Source organism: Aspergillus novofumigatus, assembly GCF_002847465.1.
Source record: "Aspergillus novofumigatus IBT 16806 chromosome Unknown P174scaffold_5, whole genome shotgun sequence".
Taxonomy (NCBI): domain Eukaryota; kingdom Fungi; phylum Ascomycota; class Eurotiomycetes; order Eurotiales; family Aspergillaceae; genus Aspergillus; species Aspergillus novofumigatus.
Genome location: NW_020194278.1, coordinates 190660 through 210941, shown reverse-complemented (window position 1 = coordinate 210941; position 20282 = coordinate 190660). Strand labels below are relative to the sequence as shown.

The window sequence follows — 20282 nt, the reverse complement described above, 5'->3', positions numbered from 1 at the left end:
ATTTAGGATGTCTATGAAGGTTCTGGTGAAGTAATAGGTAATAGCTGTATGATAGAGAATAAATTTATACTTATCGATGCTTAACCCTCTCCTCTATAATTAGATAGTTATATTGGGCAGAGTTTATGGGAATTCGGTTGTCTCGCGATTGCCCTATCTAGGATCCGCAGACCTTCAGATACCCGTACAACACCATCCACACCACTTGAATAGAGAAGCACTGGCAGTCATAAGCTCTTGCTCTGGCACAGCCGAAGCGATGACTATCTACTCACAGCTGTCTAGTGTAAGTACAAACCCCTACTTATCTCTCAAAGTTCAGAACTGCTCAAGGTTCACCCAAGTAACGGAACTGGAAAATATCACCGCTTGTTCCATACGAACCAAGAGGTGGCATATCCTTCAGAGGGCCTATGGGTTTTCCCTGAGAATCGAAGATTTCCACACGGACAAGATCGCGATTCGAAATGTAGATCTCGTCTGTTGGGAAGGCATGCGTAAACTTGAAGGTGCAGCTATTCGCCCAGTTCGTTGTGCATAGTTCGGACTTTTGGGTCACCCCAGGAATAGGAGGCTTCGCTCCCAGGTACATGTTGGTCTTCTTGTTCCAGACAACATATTGGAAGCCGGGTTTGAACTATAGGCATTAGAATGATGACACGAACTAGTGCAGGTTCAAGAGACATACCCTGTACCGGACGGTTTTTCCATCATAGACCTCATAAAACTTGGTGCCAGCTTGGTAGATCTGCGAATCGTCCTCGAGTGATGGTTTCATTTCAACGGAATGCGACGAGGCAAAATTCGAGGCGGCGTTTGCGAGCAATTGAGCCATGGCTGGTGTTATAAACGTGGAATCTGAACATATATAAATATTAGTTATTGTCCACCCGGAAATAATGTGACTGCACTGACCGAGACCCAAAGAATTGGATGAGGGATTGTCGCAGACAGTTGGATATAGGCTCTCATTGGGGTGCTTCAACCAAAATGTGACCCAGCCATCCCACTCCTTAGGGAGAGGGGGAGTTATTGCCACTTTGCTCTCCTTGAGGGGTGCCAAGTTGTTGAACTTCTGTTTGACGTGTTCATAGCCTGGAATGAGTGATATCATGTCTTCCATTGAAAGGAGGTCATCTTGCTGTGAGGACTATTAGCACTGCTATGGCTTAGTGATATTGACAGAGATGAGGAACTTACCTTCGAGATCCTCCAATTGTAGTAAGACGCCACCGTAGCGCACCAGGCAGGAGGGCTATGTAACAAAACGTCAGTTCACAGCAAACTCATAGGAAAGCTTTCGCGGAGCAACCCACTTGTTGCACAATAAAGTATCACCTCCCTTCGCCTCCCATGCCATATTAGTGCTCAAGCTGCTGTTCTGGCGATTTGAGCTATGGTTGCTTGAATCTTCATAGCTACCGCTGGCAGAGCCTTGAACGTATGTAGAAGAGAAGGAGGCGGCAGCAGAAATCTTCAGTGCCCGGGCTCTTTCTTCTACTTTACCTTGTGCAAAGGAATCGCTGCTCTCGGACGAATGGAGGCGTCCACCTAATTCAACCCGGGAGGCAAAGAAAGTCCCTGTGATAATTTAGCACTTCCTGCGGGGGCAGCACAGAGGTATTAGGGAAAGTACCATATTTTCTTCTGAAGAATTGCACTGCCTCGGGCGTAGAGATGTTCTCGAGGTCCTTCTTGCATTCGTCTGAGATATCAAGGCTTTCCCCATCAAGCTCGAGGACAACTCGGGGAAACTATGATGTGACGGTTCTCAGCGACCGTATTGAATGTGAAAGCCTAGGTAACTCACATTATATGTGATTGTCATGCGCATAGAGTCTGAAGTTGTGTTCGACGCTGTTTTGACCTCTGCTTGCGACTTGTACCCGACCTTTACACCAGCAGTGACGCCGAATGCTCCTCCCCCCCTGCACTTATTAGCAAGATTCAGTATGTGGGACCTGTGCTCTCATAGAAAACTTACACGGAGACCTCAGCTGAATGTTCAGAGAGCGAACTGTCGGCAATTGCGTCTGCCACTGATGTCTTATTTTCAGAGACATTGATGTAAGAGTCATCTTGTACAAGAAATCTAGGAATCCTCAGGTGATGCACCTGGTGATAGTACAAAATTAGCATAGGGCGACCAAGAGAAGGGGACACATACCACAGGCTCATTGTCACTAGCTGAATGGGTAGCACCGTCCTTGCCACCACTATTAAAGACAATTTCAAAGTCATGGAACTTTCGCGGCTTCAATGCAAAAGCTATCTCGCCAGTCAGATATCAGTCACAAGTCAGTCAATCCTTTAAAGTTATGAATTCACGTACCAGGGTACATGGCACGTTCGACCTTCCTCTGGCCATTGACTAGCTCCCTCACATAGTTGCCATGGAGAATGGAATTGTTCTGAAGGACGATGTACCACTCTCTCTCACCCATGTCCGCCGGATGGCTGGTTATAGCTTGCCTCAGTCCCAGTAAAATACTATTCGCGGGGGTTAGTATCTTACGTGGTGTTTTTGCCAGCAAGAGCTTGGAAATTGCTGTGATTGTAGGAGCTCGTAAGCTTGTTGACATCGGCTGATGTCAACCCTGGTTTCTAAGTACGGCAGTCAATATAAACAAGCATCTGTGAGTGATGGCAGAGCACCTACATTGAGCGAGATGTCTAATTTCTCCTTGAGGAAATCTTTGGTGGTCTCGTCCAACTCGGTTGGGATTTTACGCAGCTTCAAGTAGACTTTGTATGATTTGCCGGCGTTTGATTCCCGAGTGATCTACCAGCTCGAGATTAGCATAGTACTTGGTCAAAAATCCAGGTGGTATTCTCACGGGACGACCATCGTTTCCCTTTGTTCTCTTACCATTACCTCCGCTGTCATCAGTTGAACCCTCTTCATCTTTGGGCTTCTCCTCGCTGCTGTTGAGAAAGTCCAGGTACACATCGAAGCGAAGTTTGTCGTCCACTTCAGCTCCCTCATCATTGCAGAACTTGCTGGACTTTCTATCCACAAGTTATTATGTGTTTATGTAAGTCACACCTCGTGTAGGTGGTCAACTTACTGTCTCCAGGACAGGGCATTCTCGCTGATCAAACTCTTCCGAATATCGGCCAAGGTTGTGTCCTCGACATTTTTGATGCTGCCGATGGTGACGAACTTTTCCATCTGGCTTGTCTTGGTCACACTATCAAACAAATAGATATTGAACATGGCTTGGAGGTCGGTTTTGTTTGCTTGACACATTGGTTAGTTTTGGGGAACTTATGCTGCTCAAACGACAACCGGCATCTCTCACCTTCCTCCGATTCCTTAATTTGACCCTCTATTTCCTTCAAGGTTTTCTGCTGTTTGGGGTCCGCTTTGGCGTCTGTCGGTGGCTGGGAAGTAGCTCCCTTACTTTGACTTGTATCAGCAGGCATGATGACAAAGAAAGCACCAAGTTAAATCGGAATCTTAAGATAAGTGTTGATTTGGCAAGAGTCCAAGGTATTGAATTGAGCCGAGATTGTTTGCCTCCGTTTTCTAAATCCCAAGGCGAGGGATGAGCCCGTATTTAAACATTTCAGTCACTCACTGTTAGTAACTAACTTCTTGACAAGTCAATTCCCACAGATGCCCACGAATTAAGCGCCTGCGATCGACAGTACCCCGCCAGAGCTGAACCGGGAAGCAACGTACAGGAAATAGATCTTCATTGTCATTAGGGCATAAAGGTTTCAGCTTCAATCCTCCGAACTTTTAGGCCTGCAGATCACAGCACGCAGGCATTCAGTCGCGTGGAATAATTAAACATTTGGTAGTATTGCACCTGAAGTTGAAAAGCAGATCCCATGCCAAAAAATGCATAACTTAAGTGTTATTAAGGTACTTACTAGTTTGATTTGCTCCATACAAATACGGCGCACTAAGCTTGGCTCCTGGAATCATGGCACGCTCTGTCAGTGCATAACTGACCCTTCCACCTAGTTTCAGGGCCGCCCAAGTTAGCTATAGGCGCCCACAAACACTCTCTGCCCTGTAGGTCTCAGTCCTACTATGAGTCCACTCTTTGAGAACCCACTGTGCATGAGCAGTGATCAGTGTGATGTCAAGATCTACTTTTTTTATAGCACCAATTGCATCATTTATGTTGGATCAGCGGTTCGCCCCGGGCGGGAGGCAACCAGAGATAGGCCATGCCAAATACTGCACTCACCAGCATATGGATCAGTGATAATCATCAAGCCACCTCACAACATGACGTCGGAGGCATTTAAACAGAGTCAATGCCATTGAGCAGTATGATATATGGGTAATTTTTATCCATATAAGCTGATTACGCCTCAAGGTGTCCGAATACTTGACAGATAGGTAATTGCAGGATATGTCCACTATGTCATGATGGAGATTGTGGTATCCAACACCAACACGAACCAGTTGGACGAAACAGACCAATAGTGTGCTCTAAGCAGATGCACCTAAGGACCGGGTTGCCCATATGGGTTAAGCATGGTCCATCTGCAGGTGGCTGTGGGTCGGATCAGGCGCTAACCAAGATCCACCTATTTTGCGGATGCGCATGGACTGTAGGATGGTGGGAGTGGTGATGCAATGAGGGTGAGATTTTAACCGTACAAATGGTCGAATGTAAGTGTGGTAGTCGGTTTTGCGAATGATGTAGGCAGCTCACAAAGGGTGTTGGCTGCAAGTAATAGCAATGCATACATACGAAAGCAGTAGCGCTAGAAAAATATGAAGGCGATATTAAAATAGGCAAGGTCAGAGTTAAGCTACCATATCAAATATGAGATATTCTACTTTTGACGATTGTGTGCAAAAGGTTTCTACTGTAGCAAGGATAAAAGAGCCAAGATTCATGTTTTATATCAGTGCAGTTCATGTGACCTTAGGGAGGGCAGAGGGAGTGAGATGTAGTCATTATAAACAAAAAGTCAATGTTATAGAACTAATCAGCTGTATAAATACTTAATTCAAATCGCATCTTTCAAAAAATAATAATGCGCGCCTTTCGGAAGTGATTGTATGCAGCGTACCATGCGTCCCTAGTAGTTACTTCTTCCTTTGCCATGCCCCAAGCTTGATGCATCTTGTCCAAATTCAATTGTCGAGCAAAATTCAACGTGGTCATGATGAAGACTGGGAATCTCACGACACTCCGAGTATTTTCTCCGAAACGTCCGGTTGTAGGCCATATTTCTTCTCCATCTTCGACCACTCCTTCCGATTCTCACTGAAGCCGTGTGGATCCGGCCCAGATCCATTCGTTGGAGCAACTCCTCGTGAGCCGAAATATTCGCAAATGATGGGCCACTTCTCTGACCAGCTCGATGGGAGACAGTTATCAGCTGTGTTAAATCTTTCTCCCCCGCTGACTTCGGGAGGCAGGATCGCGTGGATTGCAAAGCGAGCAATAATGTCCTGGCTGTTGTCGTTGCTTTTAACGAGCCAGCTTTCCATTGTCCCCGGGACAACCACGTCAGCTCCTTCCCCATACATTTCGCGATACAAATTTAACCCAGCTAAGGAAGAAATCTCAACACAGAGGGCATTAAAAGCATTCCTCTTATTATCACTAGCAAGAGAGCAATAGCTCTAAGAGTGATGCTAATTTAGAAACCTCTAAATCTAGTCTAGAGCCTAAACCCAGAAGGTCATGTTAACTTAAGGTCTCTAATACCAACAAACAGAGAGTAGGTAAGAAATCTAAGAGATTAGCTAAAAAAGATTATCAGATCTACAAGCTTCAAGATTGTTTGGAGTAATTGACAACCAGTGGATACTCTGATAGGTTGAGTGAGCAGTCTTGTTGCTCTTAACAGGCCCGTTGTAACAAGGCATAGGCCGGCCCAGACTTTCTTTGGCTATTTCCATGCCTTGCTGGCTTACTACTCAACAATTTATGCGATGGTTCTCAGCGAAAGGAAAGGGAAAGAAAAGAGACAAAAGGAAAAAAAAATTGTTACACTGCTTCATTTAGATTTACATCATTTCAATGAAACACTTCCTGCTTTATGCATTGTTCATCCTAGTTAAAATTGAATTTGGCTAATCAAGCTTTTTTCATTCTTTTTTCACTCTTTTTGACTCATTTTTGATTCCTTTTTTATTCTTTGTTCATTCTTTTCCCATTCTTTTTCCATGTATCGTAAATATGGAAACATACTATTAAGTATTAACCAGCCTAGTAGCTATGTTAGCTGTATTGCTGTATTGCTGTTGACCACTTGTCTCTATACTGTACGTGTAATTTTATACTACCCTGATTAGCATGGGTAGGATAGCAACGCAAACAATATAAGCAGCATTTGAGTCTCCCATATGGGGCGATGGTGCATGTATTCACACCGCACTGAATTCTGTTTGAGTACATGTAACATCCGATATTAATGGGGTTGAATTCGATCCCCAGCAGGCTGGAGTGTTTGCTAATTGAGCTATTAGGCATTATCATATCGCCAATTCCAGAAAGCGCAGACTTGATATCACTATCTGGTGTCAACAGATTATTACAACGATTATGTGTCCCTTTACTATTCTAATGCCTCAGTGTTGGATTCTTAACTATTGGATTAGACCGCCTGCTAAAGGTATCAAGATCCTACCTCACCCCCTACTTGAAGACAATTAGTTACAAGGCTTCCACTCTTGCTGACCCCCATAAGTTCCCTGCATATATTATAGAAGGAAATCTTTAACAGATATTATACTCTATAGTTACCAGTCATTAGGATACATTTCACTCTTATCTTTACACTCTAACCAATTTTACTCAGGATCAGATAGGCATGTATAGTATTTATAAGAGCTAATGCCTCCTATACTTAATAATATTGTCATATTTCCATCTCTAATGCGATGAGCAACAGCATATTATAAGGTTTAATCAGGACACTAGGGCCCTAGTCACTTTATTACCCTATTTTATAAATCTCCACACCATCTAATTATATTTCACAGATGGCATTAAAGACTAATTCTAATCACTCGCAAACCAGATGCTCCTGGATGGATACCCTATATTCCCTAACCACCTAGAAAAGCTACTGACTGCAATCACAGTCACCCAGGAAAACAACATGACCATCCACACTTTTAAGATAAGTGGGTTCTACTCTCAAGCGCCAACAGAGGATCATCCTCTACAACAGTTAGCCACCAAGGCATTGCAGAAGGTGGAGAAGCTACAACTTATAGACAGCCCAGCAATAATGCCCTTCATTAATCAGCTATCCTTGCTGTATCTCCAATTCTCCATCACCTTGAGCTGGCAAACTATTAGCTATCTGCTCCCACTCTTAAAGAATACATATAGCTCCACGTAGGCTCACTTCAGTCTCTTCATTTTAAGAACACCTGGATCCTTGAGGAAGAAATAAGCCATGAGGGGATCCATATATTAATGGGCTGCATGAAGACCCTCCTAGCTCACCTTACTCTTATCCCTGGTGCTAGTTGTCTTCAGCTCATGGCAAGTTGATAACCCTACAGGCCAGTAAGAAGTGCACGATGGGTACATGACGTGTAAAGCTGAGAGCCAGGTAGTTAGACTTATGATCTGTTATGAGCGGAATGCAGGAATTTACATATTGTTAGTGAGAGTATCAACATGACAGTAAATCCATTTCTAAACGGTGAATGATGAATGCAGGGCATATCTACACATGAGGACAACAAATAGACCTTTGCCGCTAAGGTACAGAAGCTTGAATGGAGCCAGCAGCTACCAAGCAACAATCTATGAGACGCCTGCCCGTCTGGCTCCAGTGCCGCCTTGAGGTCGCGTGACGAGATGATGGGGCAGGAGATATAGGCAAAATCGGCACCACATAATCTTGCCTGTAAAGCGACGTTCAGTTCCTGTTATTGGCTAACCATCTAGATGGGATGTAGGCTATGTTCGATATTCTTATGGGGATATAGTTACTCTATCAGCTTGCTCTCACATGATCTATTGATTTTGCCGCGGAAGAGTTGAGGCTATACGGGCTCACCTACGGAACCCCACCAATAACCGGATATCTTGACACTGCCGTCCACTTATCTACTCATTTTTATGGGCTGCCCCTCCGGCGTCTCTAAAATCCACATTGTTCGCATTCTCTTCTTCTCTTGCTTCTATTCTTGCTTCTATTCTTGCTTCTATTCTTGCTTCTATTCTTGCTTCTATTCTTGCTTCTATTCTTGCTTCTATTCTTGCTTCTCCCCCTTATACTATTGCCGAGAGAGACCACTGCTTTGGGAAGGTTCAAGATGGAAGGAGTATCGGCGGCAGCAAGTGTCATCGCAGTTATCCAACTGGCCGGGAGTGTCTTGAAAATATGCGGTGGCTACCTCAGAGAGGTGAAGAACGCACGCGACGACATCACCGCCTTGCAACAGACGGTCGAGGACCTTAGAACGATTTCGCTGAGGATGAGGGAACTTCTTGAAGATACTCGCAGTACAGGGATAGCCTCGTCATTGTCGCTCATCAATAGCGTCTCTGGTTGTATGTCGGAGCTCTCAACACTCGAAAAGGTAATTGATCCGGGGAAAGGGAAGGACCTTATGAGAAGGTTTGGAATCCGGGCATTTAAGTGGCCCCTCCATCGCTCAGAGGTGGACAAAATCATCCGGAATCTAGAGAGATTCAAATCATCCTTCGCCCTATTACTCCAGGTTGATCAAACGTATGTTCCAATATTGGATTTCTCTAGCTTCCTGGGCTGATCTTGGCAAAGTGCTCTTTTAACCGGAGTGGCTTCAAGTACGGCAAGTATCCATTGGAATCTAAGCCTTGACAGATTGCCCGTTGCCCCAGGGGCCGAGTTTGATTCGTACATGGATCAACACGAGATTGGATGTCTTCCGGGCACCAGAACCCAGCTCCTTCGTCAGGTTAGACAGTGGGCCAGATCACCGCAAGGGGAATACATATTCTGGTTGAATGGGATGGCTGGAACGGGGAAGTCGACCATCTCCCGGACGGTGGCACAAACCTTCAAAGAGGCACATATTTTAGGAGCCAGTTTCTTCTTTAAGAGGGGCGAAGGGGACAGAGGAAGTGCCCTTAAGCTTTTTCCGACAATCACAAGACAGTTAGTGGCACGCGTGCCTCAGCTGATCCCAAGTGTTCAGAAAGCCCTTGAAAACGAACCTGATATCACTGGGAAATCACTACCGGAGCAATTCGACAAACTACTTCTTCAACCAATAATGAGCTTAAGGCTATCGGATGATCAGCCTCCGACCGTGGTGTTGGTAATTGACGCACTGGATGAGTGTGAGTGTGACGAGGATATCAGAATGATTCTTCAATTGTTTCCACGATTACGAAACTCCAAAGCCTTGCGCTTCCGAATATTTGTGACAAGTAGGCCGGAAATAGGGATTCGTCTAGGATTTTCAAAGGTCGCAATCGGGGAATATGAAGATCTCGTTCTCCATGACATCCCCGAGCCAGAGGTAGCGCATGACATATCCTTGTTCTTGGAACACAGACTTTCAGCAATCCGGGCGGTCCACTCCCTTCCTGTCGATTGGCCTGGGGAAACTGATACCCATAGTCTGGTGAAATTATCAGTTTCTCTGTTCATCTTCGCCGCTACAGCGTGCCGCATATTGGAAGACCCTCGATGGGACCCGGTTGATGGTCTGGCTGAAATCCTTGCTCGCCGTAATGATGGATCTCGATTCGATAGAACGTATCTTCCTGTGCTTAATCGGCTTCTTAAAGGTCAGACTAAGCTGCAGGAAAGGCTGCTAGTTCGAGAATTCCAAGAAGTCGTTGGTGCAGTTGCGCTGCTTGAAAGCCCACTATCAGTTGTCGCGCTTTCCAAGTTGCTGGGCGCCACTGAAAGCCGTATTGGCCGGAGGCTGAACTCACTACCGTCGGTTCTTAATGTACCTAATGACCGGGCCCAGCCGGTGCGGCTCTTTCACTTATCGTTTCGGGACTTCCTTCTCGATTTAGAGACACGAGGAAAGACTCCGTTCTGGATCGATGCGAAGGAAGTGCACCAGAATTTGGCAACGCAATGTCTCCGTGTGTGTGAAGGGTTACGAAAAAATATATGCGAGCTAAATGATGGCACAGAACGTTCAGCAATTGATAGTCAGACTATCGTCAAGTATATCCCTCCGGAATTACAATACTGCTGCCGTTATTGGACACATCATCTGACGCAAAGCAAGGATCCTGCTTCTGGAAAGGATAGAGCCTTTCTGTTCCTTCGGAAGCACTTCCTGCATTGGATGGAGGCAATGAGCATTCTGGGTTACGCAAATGAGGTTGTGCAGAGACTTACTTCATTGCAAACACTTATTGATGTATGTTTATCTAGAGGTCTTCATTAGATTCACCTGACTCTTATAGGATGATAACGATACTGAAATGTCCGAATTTCTCCACGACGCCAAGAGGTTTGTACTTGCAAATCGACAAATAGCCGACAAAGTACCTCTCCAAATCTATTGCTCAGGGCTTCTATTTGCCCCTGGACGGACGATATTTAGCAGAGAGTTCAAGAAGGAGCTACCAGAATGGGCTTGCCAATTATCACAAGCTGAAGAAACCTGGTGTGCAACTTTGGAGGTTCTTGAGGGCCATTCGGATGATGTGAACTCAGTGGCATTCTCACCTGTCGGCCCGCTGCTAGCATCCGGATCTTATAATGGGACAGTCCTACTCTGGGACTCCGACACAGGTAAGCTGGTACACACTCTCAAGTGCCACTCTGAAGAGGTGAAGTCAGTGTCCTTCTCGCCTGACGGCCGAGTACTGGCGTCTGGCTCTGGTGGCAAGGTCCGACTCTGGGACTCCGTCACAGGCGAGCTGCTACAGACTCTCGAGTGCCACTGTGGCCAGGTGAATTCAGTGTCCTTCTCACCTGACGGCCAAGTACTGGCATCTGGCTCTAACGACAAGACAATCCGACTTTGGGACTTGCGTACGGGCACTCTCCAGCAAACTCTCGAGGGCCATACAAACTGGGTTACGTCAATTGCCTTCTCTCCTGATGGTCGGCTATTAGCATCTGGTTCCTTGGATGAGACAGTCCAACTCTGGAAGACAGCTCCATGCGCTCTGCAACTTATTCTTAAGGGCCACTCCTACTCGGTTTCGTCGATAGCATTCTCACCTAATGGCCGACTAGTCGCTTCCGCATCTGGAGATATGACAGTTCGACTATGGGACGTCGCCACCGGCACCGTACAGCTGTCTCTCAGGAGCTATTCCGATTCAGTATCTTCGGTGGCGTTCTCGCCTGACGGCCGACTTCTAGCATCTGGCCACCTTGGCCTCGTGCATAATCCAGTCCGATTTTGGGACGTCAGCACAGGCACCCTGCTGCGAACTCTCATAGGGCATTCAGGAATGGTCGAATCAGTCGCGTTTTCGCCAGACGGCCGACTATTGGCCTCCGGATCTATTGACAGTACAATCCGACTCTGGGATGCCGTCGTAAGCATCTCGCAGCAGACCGGCGAAGATAATCCATATGTGGTCAAGTTGGCGGTATTCTCGCCTGATGGCCGGCTGCTAGCATCTGCGTCCTCTGATAATAAAGTCCGAATCTGGGAGACGGCCACTAGCCATCTGCAGCTAACACTCGAGGGCCATTCACAAGAAGTCAGTGCAATAACATTCTCATCTGATGGACGACTAGTGGCGTCCGGATCTTTCGATAAGTCGGTGCGACTCTGGGGCACTACGGTAGGCACCCTACTTCACAATCTTATTGGCCATACAGATTCAGTTGAGTCAGTGACCTTCTCGGCGGACGACCAGCTGCTGGCATCACGATCCGAAGATAATACAGTGAGACTGTGGAACACCACTAGCGGCACCCTGCAGCAGGTTCTCGTGGGCCATTCAGGCTGGATCAAGTCAGCAGCACTCACGCCAGGCGGCCAGCTGTTGGCCACTGGCAGCACTGACAAGAAAGTCCGACGTCGCGCAATGCCAATTGCATTTTCATCTGACCGCAGTCTACTGGCTGTCGGCGGCGTTGATGATTCTGTCCGCCTCCAGGTCACTGCCACAGGCAGAACGCAGCAGGTTCTTGAGGGACATACAGGCGAGCTTTTGTCAGTGGTATTTTCGCCGGACGGCCGGCTGCTTGCATCTAGCTCCACTGATAGGACAGTCCGAGTCTGGAATACCGCCACTGGTTCCCTGCTGGGAACAATACATGCATTGATAGTTGGGTCACTCGCGTTCTCACCCGACGGACGACTGCTTGTATCTAAACACCGATATTATCCAGTCCGGTTCTGGGACGTCACGACGGGTGCACCACAGAAGGATTCCAAGAGCAATTCAAGTGGTTTTGGCTCAATAACATTCTCACCCGATCGCCAGCTGCTGGCGCCGGGTTCCGGTACTCGGTTGCTCCGACTTCTGGACACGTCGACAGGTGACCTGCAGGAATTCAGCGGCTCTTTATACCCAGTTACGTCAGTATCATTCTCACCGGACGGCAGACTTCTCGCATCTGGCTCCGCGGACAAGACTGTCCGAGTTTGGGACATTATCACTGGTACCCTGCAGTGGAGCTCCGAAGGCCATTCGGAGATAGTTGTATCGGTGGCATATTCCCCAGATGGCAGGCTACTGGCGTCTGGATCTAGAGATGGGACAATATTAGTTTGGGACACAGCCAAGAGCACTCTGCGGCATACCTTGACGGCAGCGGGGTCAGTCGCTCACCTTGATTTTGGTGAAGACAGTTCTACCCTACGAACTCGCCAGCAATCTTTCAACCTCCGGGCTCGTCACACCAATTGTACACCAAATAGCCTTCCAGTTACTTTAAACATATCTCCACAAAGTCAGTGGATCATGTTGAACGGTGCAAATTCGCTGTGGCTGCCTTATGGGTATCGCTGTGTGGCCATCCATGAACGTATGCTTGCCCTACTCCACTCGTCCGGGCGATTATCCTTTATTCTGGTTCGCGAATAGGGGATATCAATGAAAGCTTGTCGGTCCTTCTTTCTTGTTCCCTTTTCCATTCCCACGTTTGTAGCATGTGCGTCAAAATGGTTCACTGGTGATGAAGGGGTAGATTGCAAATAGAATCGGACCAATCGGGACCCTTATGACTCTCGAAAACAGATAAGCCGCACCTGTCCTCGGTTACTGCTGCAATTGGCCATTGTATGGAACAAAACTTAAGCTTATCTTACGGTCTGAGGACACCAATGGGTCTCTGGCTTACGCTGTACACTGTCGATATGTCAATTAGTCAATGTGTTATTTTTGGGTCTGCTGGTTGTAGCTAACTGCTACTCGTGCTGCAAGGAGGCGTAAGCTAAAAAGCCACCACCTGGCAGTCCTCTCAGTAGTCCGTCATAAAATCCTATCCTAGTCATCATTAGTCCTTATTGCTACTGTGCGGCCGTTGGCTTTGCTTTTGGAAGAGCTACATGACGTCCTGTTTTATTTGCGTGCTCTCTGTTGCTTACGATTATGTAATAAGAAGGTTGCTATGTCGTATCTTGCGGTTCATCTGCCTCCTAGTAGTAATCTTCATGCCCATACAGCTGCCCTCTCCAGGTCCTGCTGCGCCCGGGAGCTGCGTCCAACAGCAAGCATCCTACTGTCTAGATGTAGATACACTTAACACTGCGCAACCAAAATCAAGTAAGCTAGACCAAGTGCAGAAAGTAAAGAAATGTATATAGAGAAACGAACACCAGCGAAGACCGTATCGAGATAAAGGAATGCCAGTCTTACTAGAGGGCTAAGGCGCGACTCTCAGGCATGTTCCTCCATATATGGAGGTTCGCCTTCCGCGAGAGCCAGGCGGCGCGTGGCGGTGATCCCGCTGCCGCTGCCGCTCCCATGCTAGCTGGGCCTCTTGCCTCTCCTTCTGTTTCAGTTCCGTCGCCAGGATTTGCTCTGGTCCAACGTTTGGCATCTCAGCCTCCTTGGCCGTCATGTCCGTGATCCCGCCGCCCTTGGACGCCTGCGTGTCCTGGGACCCAGCGGACTGTAATTGTGCTCCTTCGTCGCGGAGTGAGCTCGAGATCTCCTTGAGAGTGTATGAGCCGCCGAGCGGCCCAGGTTGCGAATGGCTAGTGTCACAACCTGGGTGTCTGTCAGGATGCTGCAGTGGCCTAACCCGGGTCCATGTACACCCACAGAAGCCTCCAGTGCCATTGTGATGCCCCAGAGACCACCATTCTGGCTCCCTGTCCCTAGTATCTCCTCGCTGCTCTACACCTTGGAATAACCTCTGCTGCACCCACACCATCGAAGCCACTCGCATCTGTGTATACTATGTGGGTGTCCTATTTGGCTGCAAAGTCGCCCTGTGTCTTAATCATTTGTCCCATTACGTCCGCGATTACAGTTTTAGGGGGTCCCACTAAGGGGGCGCTATATAGGGCTCCCAGATCATCCAGGAGTTCCAGTACTCAACAGCCGTGCCTTTCCCCACCACTGCTGTGCTTTCCAGGGGGTGCACCAACTGCAAGTGTATATGTCCAAGGGCCTCATGCTCATTCTAAACCCCAGATTAGGGCATGCAACAAGCCAGATTAACTAGAGTCCAACCAGGAGCTACAAGAAATCTCAACTAGTTTGCAGATATATTTCTCTGCTAACATGGACCGCATCCACAAGGACCTTAAAACCATTAAATAAATAATGCAGGACAACCACCAGCAACAGCTAACTAAGCAGTAAAGGCGTTATAATATGGGCACATGTAGCTGCCATGAGTGTCATTACTTTGGTTATAAGACAACCACACCAGCTTTTTGCCAAGCCTCCAGTTTATGTGACCATGCTCTTGAACTTCAAGTCTAAAAAGTTCAGCAACTTCACCAAGCTAGAGTCGTGTCAGCCCCTCCCTGGCACCAGCCACAATCAGTGCAGACACATCCAAGCAAGATCCATCATCTAGCAAAGGAGAATAAAGTGGTTTCCTTAGGTGCAGTGAGGGCCACAGCGGCCCAACAGTAAAGGCAGGAAAATATACTGCTAAAGGGAAGGAAATTCTGCAGAGGCAGAAACCATCTGCATCTACACAGAGCTTAGAAGCCACTTTCTAACAGTGATACAGATGATAGGAAAGTAGATTTGAAAGGCGAAAAATGGAGCCCTCCGCTCGAGGGACCTACCAATGGCAAAGGGAATGGGGCACACATAAGGTCCCTTCAATTTGCCTCTCCGGTTAAAGTGTTGGACTTGAATCCCTGAAGGCTGCCTTCCAGTGGGATCTATCCCAGGCAGTGGACGGGATGTAATGTGTCCTGGTTGTGGCTGTCGCTCAACTATGGGAGAGAATGGGAATGAATAAAACCAGTTGGGTTGATGAATGTGTCTCAGCTACCAATATCAATCGATCGGCTGGAGAAGCATCTTAAATTCGTCCCTAGTGAATATCCAATGGATGTTTCAGTGGAATAGAGAGAGCTCTGTCTGAAAGGGAAATTCCGGTATGTATAGGAGCTGTTGTGGAAAATATTCTCTTTATCATGACTGATTCTGTACTGCTATATGATCTGTATGGATCTGAAATTCAAGGTAGAGTTAGAGCTAGTTCCCATTTCGGGCTCTCATCATTTGTTCCCTGCCTTTATTCTTACAACTAGTGCAATACCTTTGACCGCAGAGTAGAACGCAAAGACACAGACGGACATTACACCTCATTCCAACTGTTGCCTTCGTTACCGGTGCTAACTGAGGATTGGGCTTTGGGCTGGTGAAGCACTTCGTGGTGGTTGCACTGCTTGCTGCACCGGTCAGGGCAGTAATTGGGCAGCACAGGCAGCAGCTGCATGTGCCTCAAAGGCTTCATAGGGCAGCAATGGCATCCAACGAAGCAAAAAAGGAAAAGACCAGCTGAGCAAAAAACATACAACAGCCGGGATTCGCTGGTGGTCACCCACCCAACTACTAACCGGCCGGCGTGTGGCTTAAGTACGGCTGAGCGGACGGGAAGCCCTGTTTTCCACACCCTATGGTCGTATGTACTAGATAATAAAGAGTAATAGGTTATAGCCAGCTCCTCTTTTGCATTGATTGACTGTTAGGGGCACTCCATGACTTCAAGATGACTAGAGATCTCAATACAGCGGCAAATCGGCTGCAGATGTAATACTGTGAACGGCAGATGACGACGCAGCATCGGGTGCATCGAGTAGGCGACAAGAGTCAAGCCAGCATGGTGGAGCCGGATGCAGGGAAAGATACATATATACATTAATCATGCATCAGCTCCCATTGCAAACTTTACTAAGTCTTCGGAGCTACCAAAAAACACATTTGCCTCTCCTCCATTTTCACTCCAACCAGCATATTGCCAGAACGTAGCCTCCTCCCAGCCTACCGGCAACGTGCCCATCTCCTCAGCCCAATTCGCCAACCATAATGCATGGTCCGCGCCAAACGTGGCATTGTTCCCGGCGCACTTTGCCCACCAGCCCGCCGAGAGGAACAGAATCGGCGTTCGACCCGTCCGGACCTTGTACCTCTGAGAGAAATCAAGCATCCAGTCCGTGATTTCTATTGGCGTCATCCCATGGCACAGCTTCCCTGCAATATTGCCTTCCATCTCCAGCACCCCAGGAAGCGTCTGTCCATCCGCGGTCCAGTTCCCTCCATGTTCGATGAAGAAGTCTGCTTGATCGGCTCCGCTGCTTTCCGCCGCAGATGCGAAGTGCACTGCGCCATGGACGATCCCTGCAGCGAGTGCACCGGCAGTCTGAGTGGGGAAGCGTACGTTTTGGTAGTTGATACCTTCAGTTGCCTGTGGCGAGTCGTCGTTCAATAGTAAGTCCGGGGCCACTCATATACAAATATACATTGGAAATGAACACATCGATCGGTTTGACCGATCTCACCCACCTTGACGAAGACAAACTTTACCCCATTGGCAACTGCATCCTTCCAGTCTACAGGAAGGTGGACCTCAAACAGATCGATTCCTTCAGTTCCATTGTGTGTTGCAGCTGCAGAAGCGAGAGATAAAAGGCCTAGGAGCAGCCCCCACGGCAGACAAAGTTGCATGATGCTCGGAGAATTTGTGTAAAGTCCACAAATGGATCGCAGCACGAAGTGACGATCAGAGACGGAAGACCCCTTTTTGGAATTTTGATGTCCTGATTGAGTTGCGATTTACAGAGTGGAGACCTGCACTAAAAGGCCTAGCACCGCGCTAGTGTAATAAATAAGATTTAGCATATTCAAAAAGTCCTTTCAGCTAGTTTTTGGCACGATTTGATATAAAAAACAGCGATGTTGGTAGTTATTGAGAGATGTGGAAAGTGCCTGTGTCAGAGCGCAGAAGTGCATTGGCCGCATACGGCACCTGGTATCGACGGACAGGAGCAATAGCAGACAGAGACAGCCACACAGTGATTGCGGGAAGCCATCGGCCGTTATATATTTTCAACTCTGAGCTCTTGACACCCCATCCTACACAGACGCAAGTATGAGCATTAGAACCGGAACTAGTCATTATCCATTAATCTCATAGCTACAAACTGAGTGGCATATGCAAATTCACATGTAATCAATGAGGATCGAGGTACCCCTTATTTGTTGCAGATCTTACCTAGAACCCCCGACAAGTACGACTTCTGCGCGAGATGGTGCAATTTGCGGCGGTCAGTTTTATTGGACCTGGTTTTGGGAATCTGACTGACGAGAATAAAGTATTCCGGTATCTTGTGAACGGGAAGCGCAGCCACGACCTCAGCTTTCATTCTCTGCACCAATTTATGAGCCGAATGGTGACTGGTGACCGGGAGAAACTCGACCGAGTTGTTAGAAGCAACGGGGACGACATGGTCCTCACTGTTAGTCAACCACAGGAAAGCGACTAGAAACGGCTCTCGTGGGCCATCGATCTCGCCAAGCAGGTCCACGATGACCGCGTCCCCATGGCCCAACGACCTACGGAGGATGTACTCGACCTCGGTGGCTTCGACTCGATAACCATTAATTTTGAGGAGGGTGTCCTTGCGGCCCATATGTTCCACGGTGCCGGCATGTGTATATCTCCCCAGGTCTCCAGAGCGATAGAACCTCGATGTGGCTGCCCGAGACGGGTGGAGATCTTTCAGCCAGGCTGGTGCATGTGGTAGGAATCCAACGCCAGGCTTCTGGCAGGCACCATCCAGGTATCCTCGGGCCAAGTGGGGGCCTTCAATAAGTATCTCACCAAGAGCCCCGACGGGCATAAGGAGCTCTGGAGATTCCGGACTTGTTATCCAAATGGCTCCGCTCCCGCTGCGCCCGACGATAGCATTCTGGCCAGGTTGGAGTTCATCGTTATAAGCGCAGAAGGTGGCAGCCTCCCCCATCCCATACTGATTCACCAGTCTCACACGAGGCCCCCATCTCATCAGGAGCTCGTTTGACATCGGCTCACCACCAAGGCAGACCAACTCCAACGTTGGCACATCCTGCGGGGAAATCTGAGCGGCGATAGTCGGGGTCAGAAAGGTCATGTTAACTTGAAGGGCGTTGATGTCCTCCACGAGAGTAGATATAGACTTGCTCGGTGCGTGAACACAGCAGCATCCACCAGCAGTGAGGGTGGTCAAATAGTCATTATTGCTGATATCAAACGCGTAATCATCAAATTGTAGCACGCGGCTGTGTCGGCTGATTCCAAGCAATTTGTTGTAATCCCGGACCGCCGTAGCATACGCTCGATGCTCTTGGATAATCCCTTTTGGCTCTCCAGTACTCCCAGAAGTGAACAGGATGAGACAGGCATCACTTGGCTTTACCAGGGGACAGATGATGCTAGTGCTGACAGGAAGAGCTCGTACCATTTCTGGTGTAACTGCAATGATGGACGGGACAAAAGGAGTGTATCTGGACTGATAAGCCTCAGAGGTGAGGATTATTTTTGCATTCACGCGACGAATCACATTCTCAAGGTAAATGGGCGGATCTGTCGCGTCAACAGAGATATATGCGGCGCCAGCTTTCAATATGGCCAGGCGGGCAACAATTGCCCATGTAGACTTCTCAAAACAGCTGATTACAAAGGTTCCCGGGCCTACATCCATATTGGCCAGAAACTGTCCTAGTCGGGAGGTGGCATCATCCAGCTGTGCATAGGTCAGGTCACCATCCCAGGAATGGACAGCCGGAGCATCAGGGGTTAGCTTTGCATGCTGCAAGGCTAAGTCGTGCAGCAGCACTTCATAGGGTTCGGATACACTCCCAGTATATTTTTGCAACAACTGGCGATCATGTTTTGAGCACAGACCTAACTCTCCCAGGGATTGTAATGGAGATGAAAGCACAGTCCTGATGGCCATATTGAAGGTATGCAATATACTAAGTGCAAGGTCTCTAGAGATGTCGGAGACAGAGAAGGTGAGCTTGGCTTGGAGCTCTCCATTTGCTTGCGAGATGCCCAGGAAGAGCTTGGAATTGATGTGCTGTCAGGGGTTATGATCTGTTAGCGGATCAGATGTACACAGTGTGTGGCGACGGCTGGTGGAACGGAAATATATACTCCTGTTTTCAGATTTCTATTGCTTGATCCCTCTGTCATGGCAGATAATGCATCTGCGTAGCAAATCGTGGTCGTCAGAAATTTCTCCGACGCCTCGTCAGAAGGATGGTCGCCCACTGCCATCTGTGACGTCGCCCCAGACTGAAGGAGGGAAACATCTCGCACTAGATTTTTGACTGGGCCTCGCAGTTCAGTTCGATGGCGACCTGACGACCTGCCCTTTGTGCTAATCTGGTGATGAAGTAGATGTTGGGCGAATGCAGACCCAGGTAAACGTCCTGGGCCGGAGAGAAGCAGCGTACAGTGACCAGCCAACTGGCATTGAGGAGCGTTATGATGCTATGTGAAAGGCTGAGAGAGCACTGATATTCTGAGATAAAGGCACTGAGAAGGTTCTCTGGACTATAAGAGAGTGAGATACCCACAGAATCCCGTAATTCGGCTGGTGCCTCCTTGTGTTTGATTTCGGGGACATCAGCAGAAGTCCACCCACAATCCTGTATACGGGTCAAACGGGGTGCCATGGTAGAAGTTACTGTGCCTATTTACGTGTGGCTAATTGTAGTACCCGCAAACAATGTTGGTCTAACACTGAGGTAAGCTTTATCCGAAAAGATGGTTGACGAGATCTAGGAAATCATAAGATGGAGCGCTCTTTCCACAAGTCATACTATGTGAGGCTCCATATTATTTATACAAGCCGAGCCTGAGTTCATATTTGGCGCTGATAGAAGAGCGTACAATGTAGATCAATAATAGCTATGCAGGACGCGTGTGATTTTCAACATATCTGATGCTCCGAG

The 20282-nt window shown here is 48.0% G+C and overlaps 7 protein-coding genes across 7 annotated transcripts; 2 read left to right on the top strand and 5 right to left on the bottom strand.

The window, feature by feature from the left end:
• Positions 1–328: 328 nt before the first annotated feature.
• P174DRAFT_431761 (uncharacterized protein) lies at positions 329–3426 on the bottom strand (the record flags this gene model as incomplete). Its single annotated transcript, XM_024825714.1, has 15 exons — positions 329–637; positions 689–858; positions 916–1141; positions 1201–1255; positions 1317–1581; positions 1637–1754; positions 1811–1928; positions 1985–2115; positions 2168–2268; positions 2333–2490; positions 2516–2604; positions 2660–2734; positions 2787–3009; positions 3069–3240; positions 3303–3426. 15 exons carry the CDS (start codon positions 3424–3426, stop codon positions 329–331), a joined length of 2334 nt encoding a protein of 777 aa, XP_024680928.1.
• Positions 3427–5152: 1726 nt separating this feature from the next.
• Positions 5153–5503, bottom strand: P174DRAFT_431760 (uncharacterized protein; the record flags this gene model as incomplete). The annotated part of the gene is made up of 1 exon (XM_024825713.1): positions 5153–5503. The coding sequence occupies one exon, from the start codon at positions 5501–5503 to the stop codon at positions 5153–5155; it is 351 nt and encodes a 116-aa protein (XP_024680927.1).
• Positions 5504–6993: 1490 nt separating this feature from the next.
• On the top strand, positions 6994–7329 carry P174DRAFT_372900 (uncharacterized protein; the record flags this gene model as incomplete). The annotated part of the gene is made up of 1 exon (XM_024822463.1): positions 6994–7329. A coding segment is annotated over one exon (336 nt), but the record flags the coding sequence as incomplete, so codon positions are not given.
• Positions 7330–8100: 771 nt separating this feature from the next.
• On the top strand, positions 8101–13085 carry P174DRAFT_390545 (NACHT and WD repeat domain-containing protein). The gene is made up of 3 exons (XM_024823487.1): positions 8101–8676; positions 8728–10315; positions 10362–13085. The coding sequence occupies exons 1-3, from the start codon at positions 8258–8260 to the stop codon at positions 12951–12953; spliced, it is 4599 nt and encodes a 1532-aa protein (XP_024680925.1). The 5' UTR covers positions 8101–8257; the 3' UTR covers positions 12954–13085.
• A 649-nt stretch (positions 13086–13734) lies between these two features.
• P174DRAFT_431758 (uncharacterized protein) lies at positions 13735–14262 on the bottom strand (the record flags this gene model as incomplete). Its single annotated transcript, XM_024825712.1, has 1 exon — positions 13735–14262. The coding sequence occupies one exon, from the start codon at positions 14260–14262 to the stop codon at positions 13735–13737; it is 528 nt and encodes a 175-aa protein (XP_024680924.1).
• A 1846-nt stretch (positions 14263–16108) lies between these two features.
• P174DRAFT_407838 (putative secreted glycosyl hydrolase) lies at positions 16109–17096 on the bottom strand. The gene is made up of 2 exons (XM_024824149.1): positions 16848–17096; positions 16109–16749 (listed from the first exon to the last, which is right to left on the bottom strand). Exons 1-2 carry the CDS (start codon positions 17007–17009, stop codon positions 16207–16209), a joined length of 705 nt encoding a protein of 234 aa, XP_024680923.1. The 5' UTR covers positions 17010–17096; the 3' UTR covers positions 16109–16206.
• Positions 17097–17471: 375 nt separating this feature from the next.
• Positions 17472–20237, bottom strand: P174DRAFT_512950 (putative NRPS-like enzyme). The gene is made up of 3 exons (XM_024831931.1): positions 19691–20237; positions 19480–19661; positions 17472–19402 (listed from the first exon to the last, which is right to left on the bottom strand). Exons 1-3 carry the CDS (start codon positions 20001–20003, stop codon positions 17537–17539), a joined length of 2361 nt encoding a protein of 786 aa, XP_024680922.1. The 5' UTR covers positions 20004–20237; the 3' UTR covers positions 17472–17536.
• Between the last annotated feature and the right edge of the window lie 45 nt (positions 20238–20282).

Coding starts and splice junctions, on each gene's coding strand:
- P174DRAFT_390545 (XM_024823487.1), top strand. CDS start 8,258: ATGGAAGGAGTATCGGCGGCAGCAAGTGTCATCGCAGTTATCCAACTG. Junction 8,677..8,727: donor TTACTCCAGGTTGATCAAAC/GTATGTTCCAAT, acceptor ATCTTGGCAAAG/TGCTCTTTTAACCGGAGTGG. Junction 10,316..10,361: donor CATTGCAAACACTTATTGAT/GTATGTTTATCT, acceptor TGACTCTTATAG/GATGATAACGATACTGAAAT.
- P174DRAFT_407838 (XM_024824149.1), bottom strand. CDS start 17,009: ATGCAACTTTGTCTGCCGTGGGGGCTGCTCCTAGGCCTTTTATCTCTC. Junction 16,750..16,847: donor TAAAGTTTGTCTTCGTCAAG/GTGGGTGAGATC, acceptor GACTCGCCACAG/GCAACTGAAGGTATCAACTA.
- P174DRAFT_512950 (XM_024831931.1), bottom strand. CDS start 20,003: ATGGCACCCCGTTTGACCCGTATACAGGATTGTGGGTGGACTTCTGCT. Junction 19,662..19,690: donor ATTAGCACAAAGGGCAGGTC/GTCAGGTCGCCA, acceptor CTGAACTGCGAG/GCCCAGTCAAAAATCTAGTG. Junction 19,403..19,479: donor ATAGAAATCTGAAAACAGGA/GTATATATTTCC, acceptor AACCCCTGACAG/CACATCAATTCCAAGCTCTT.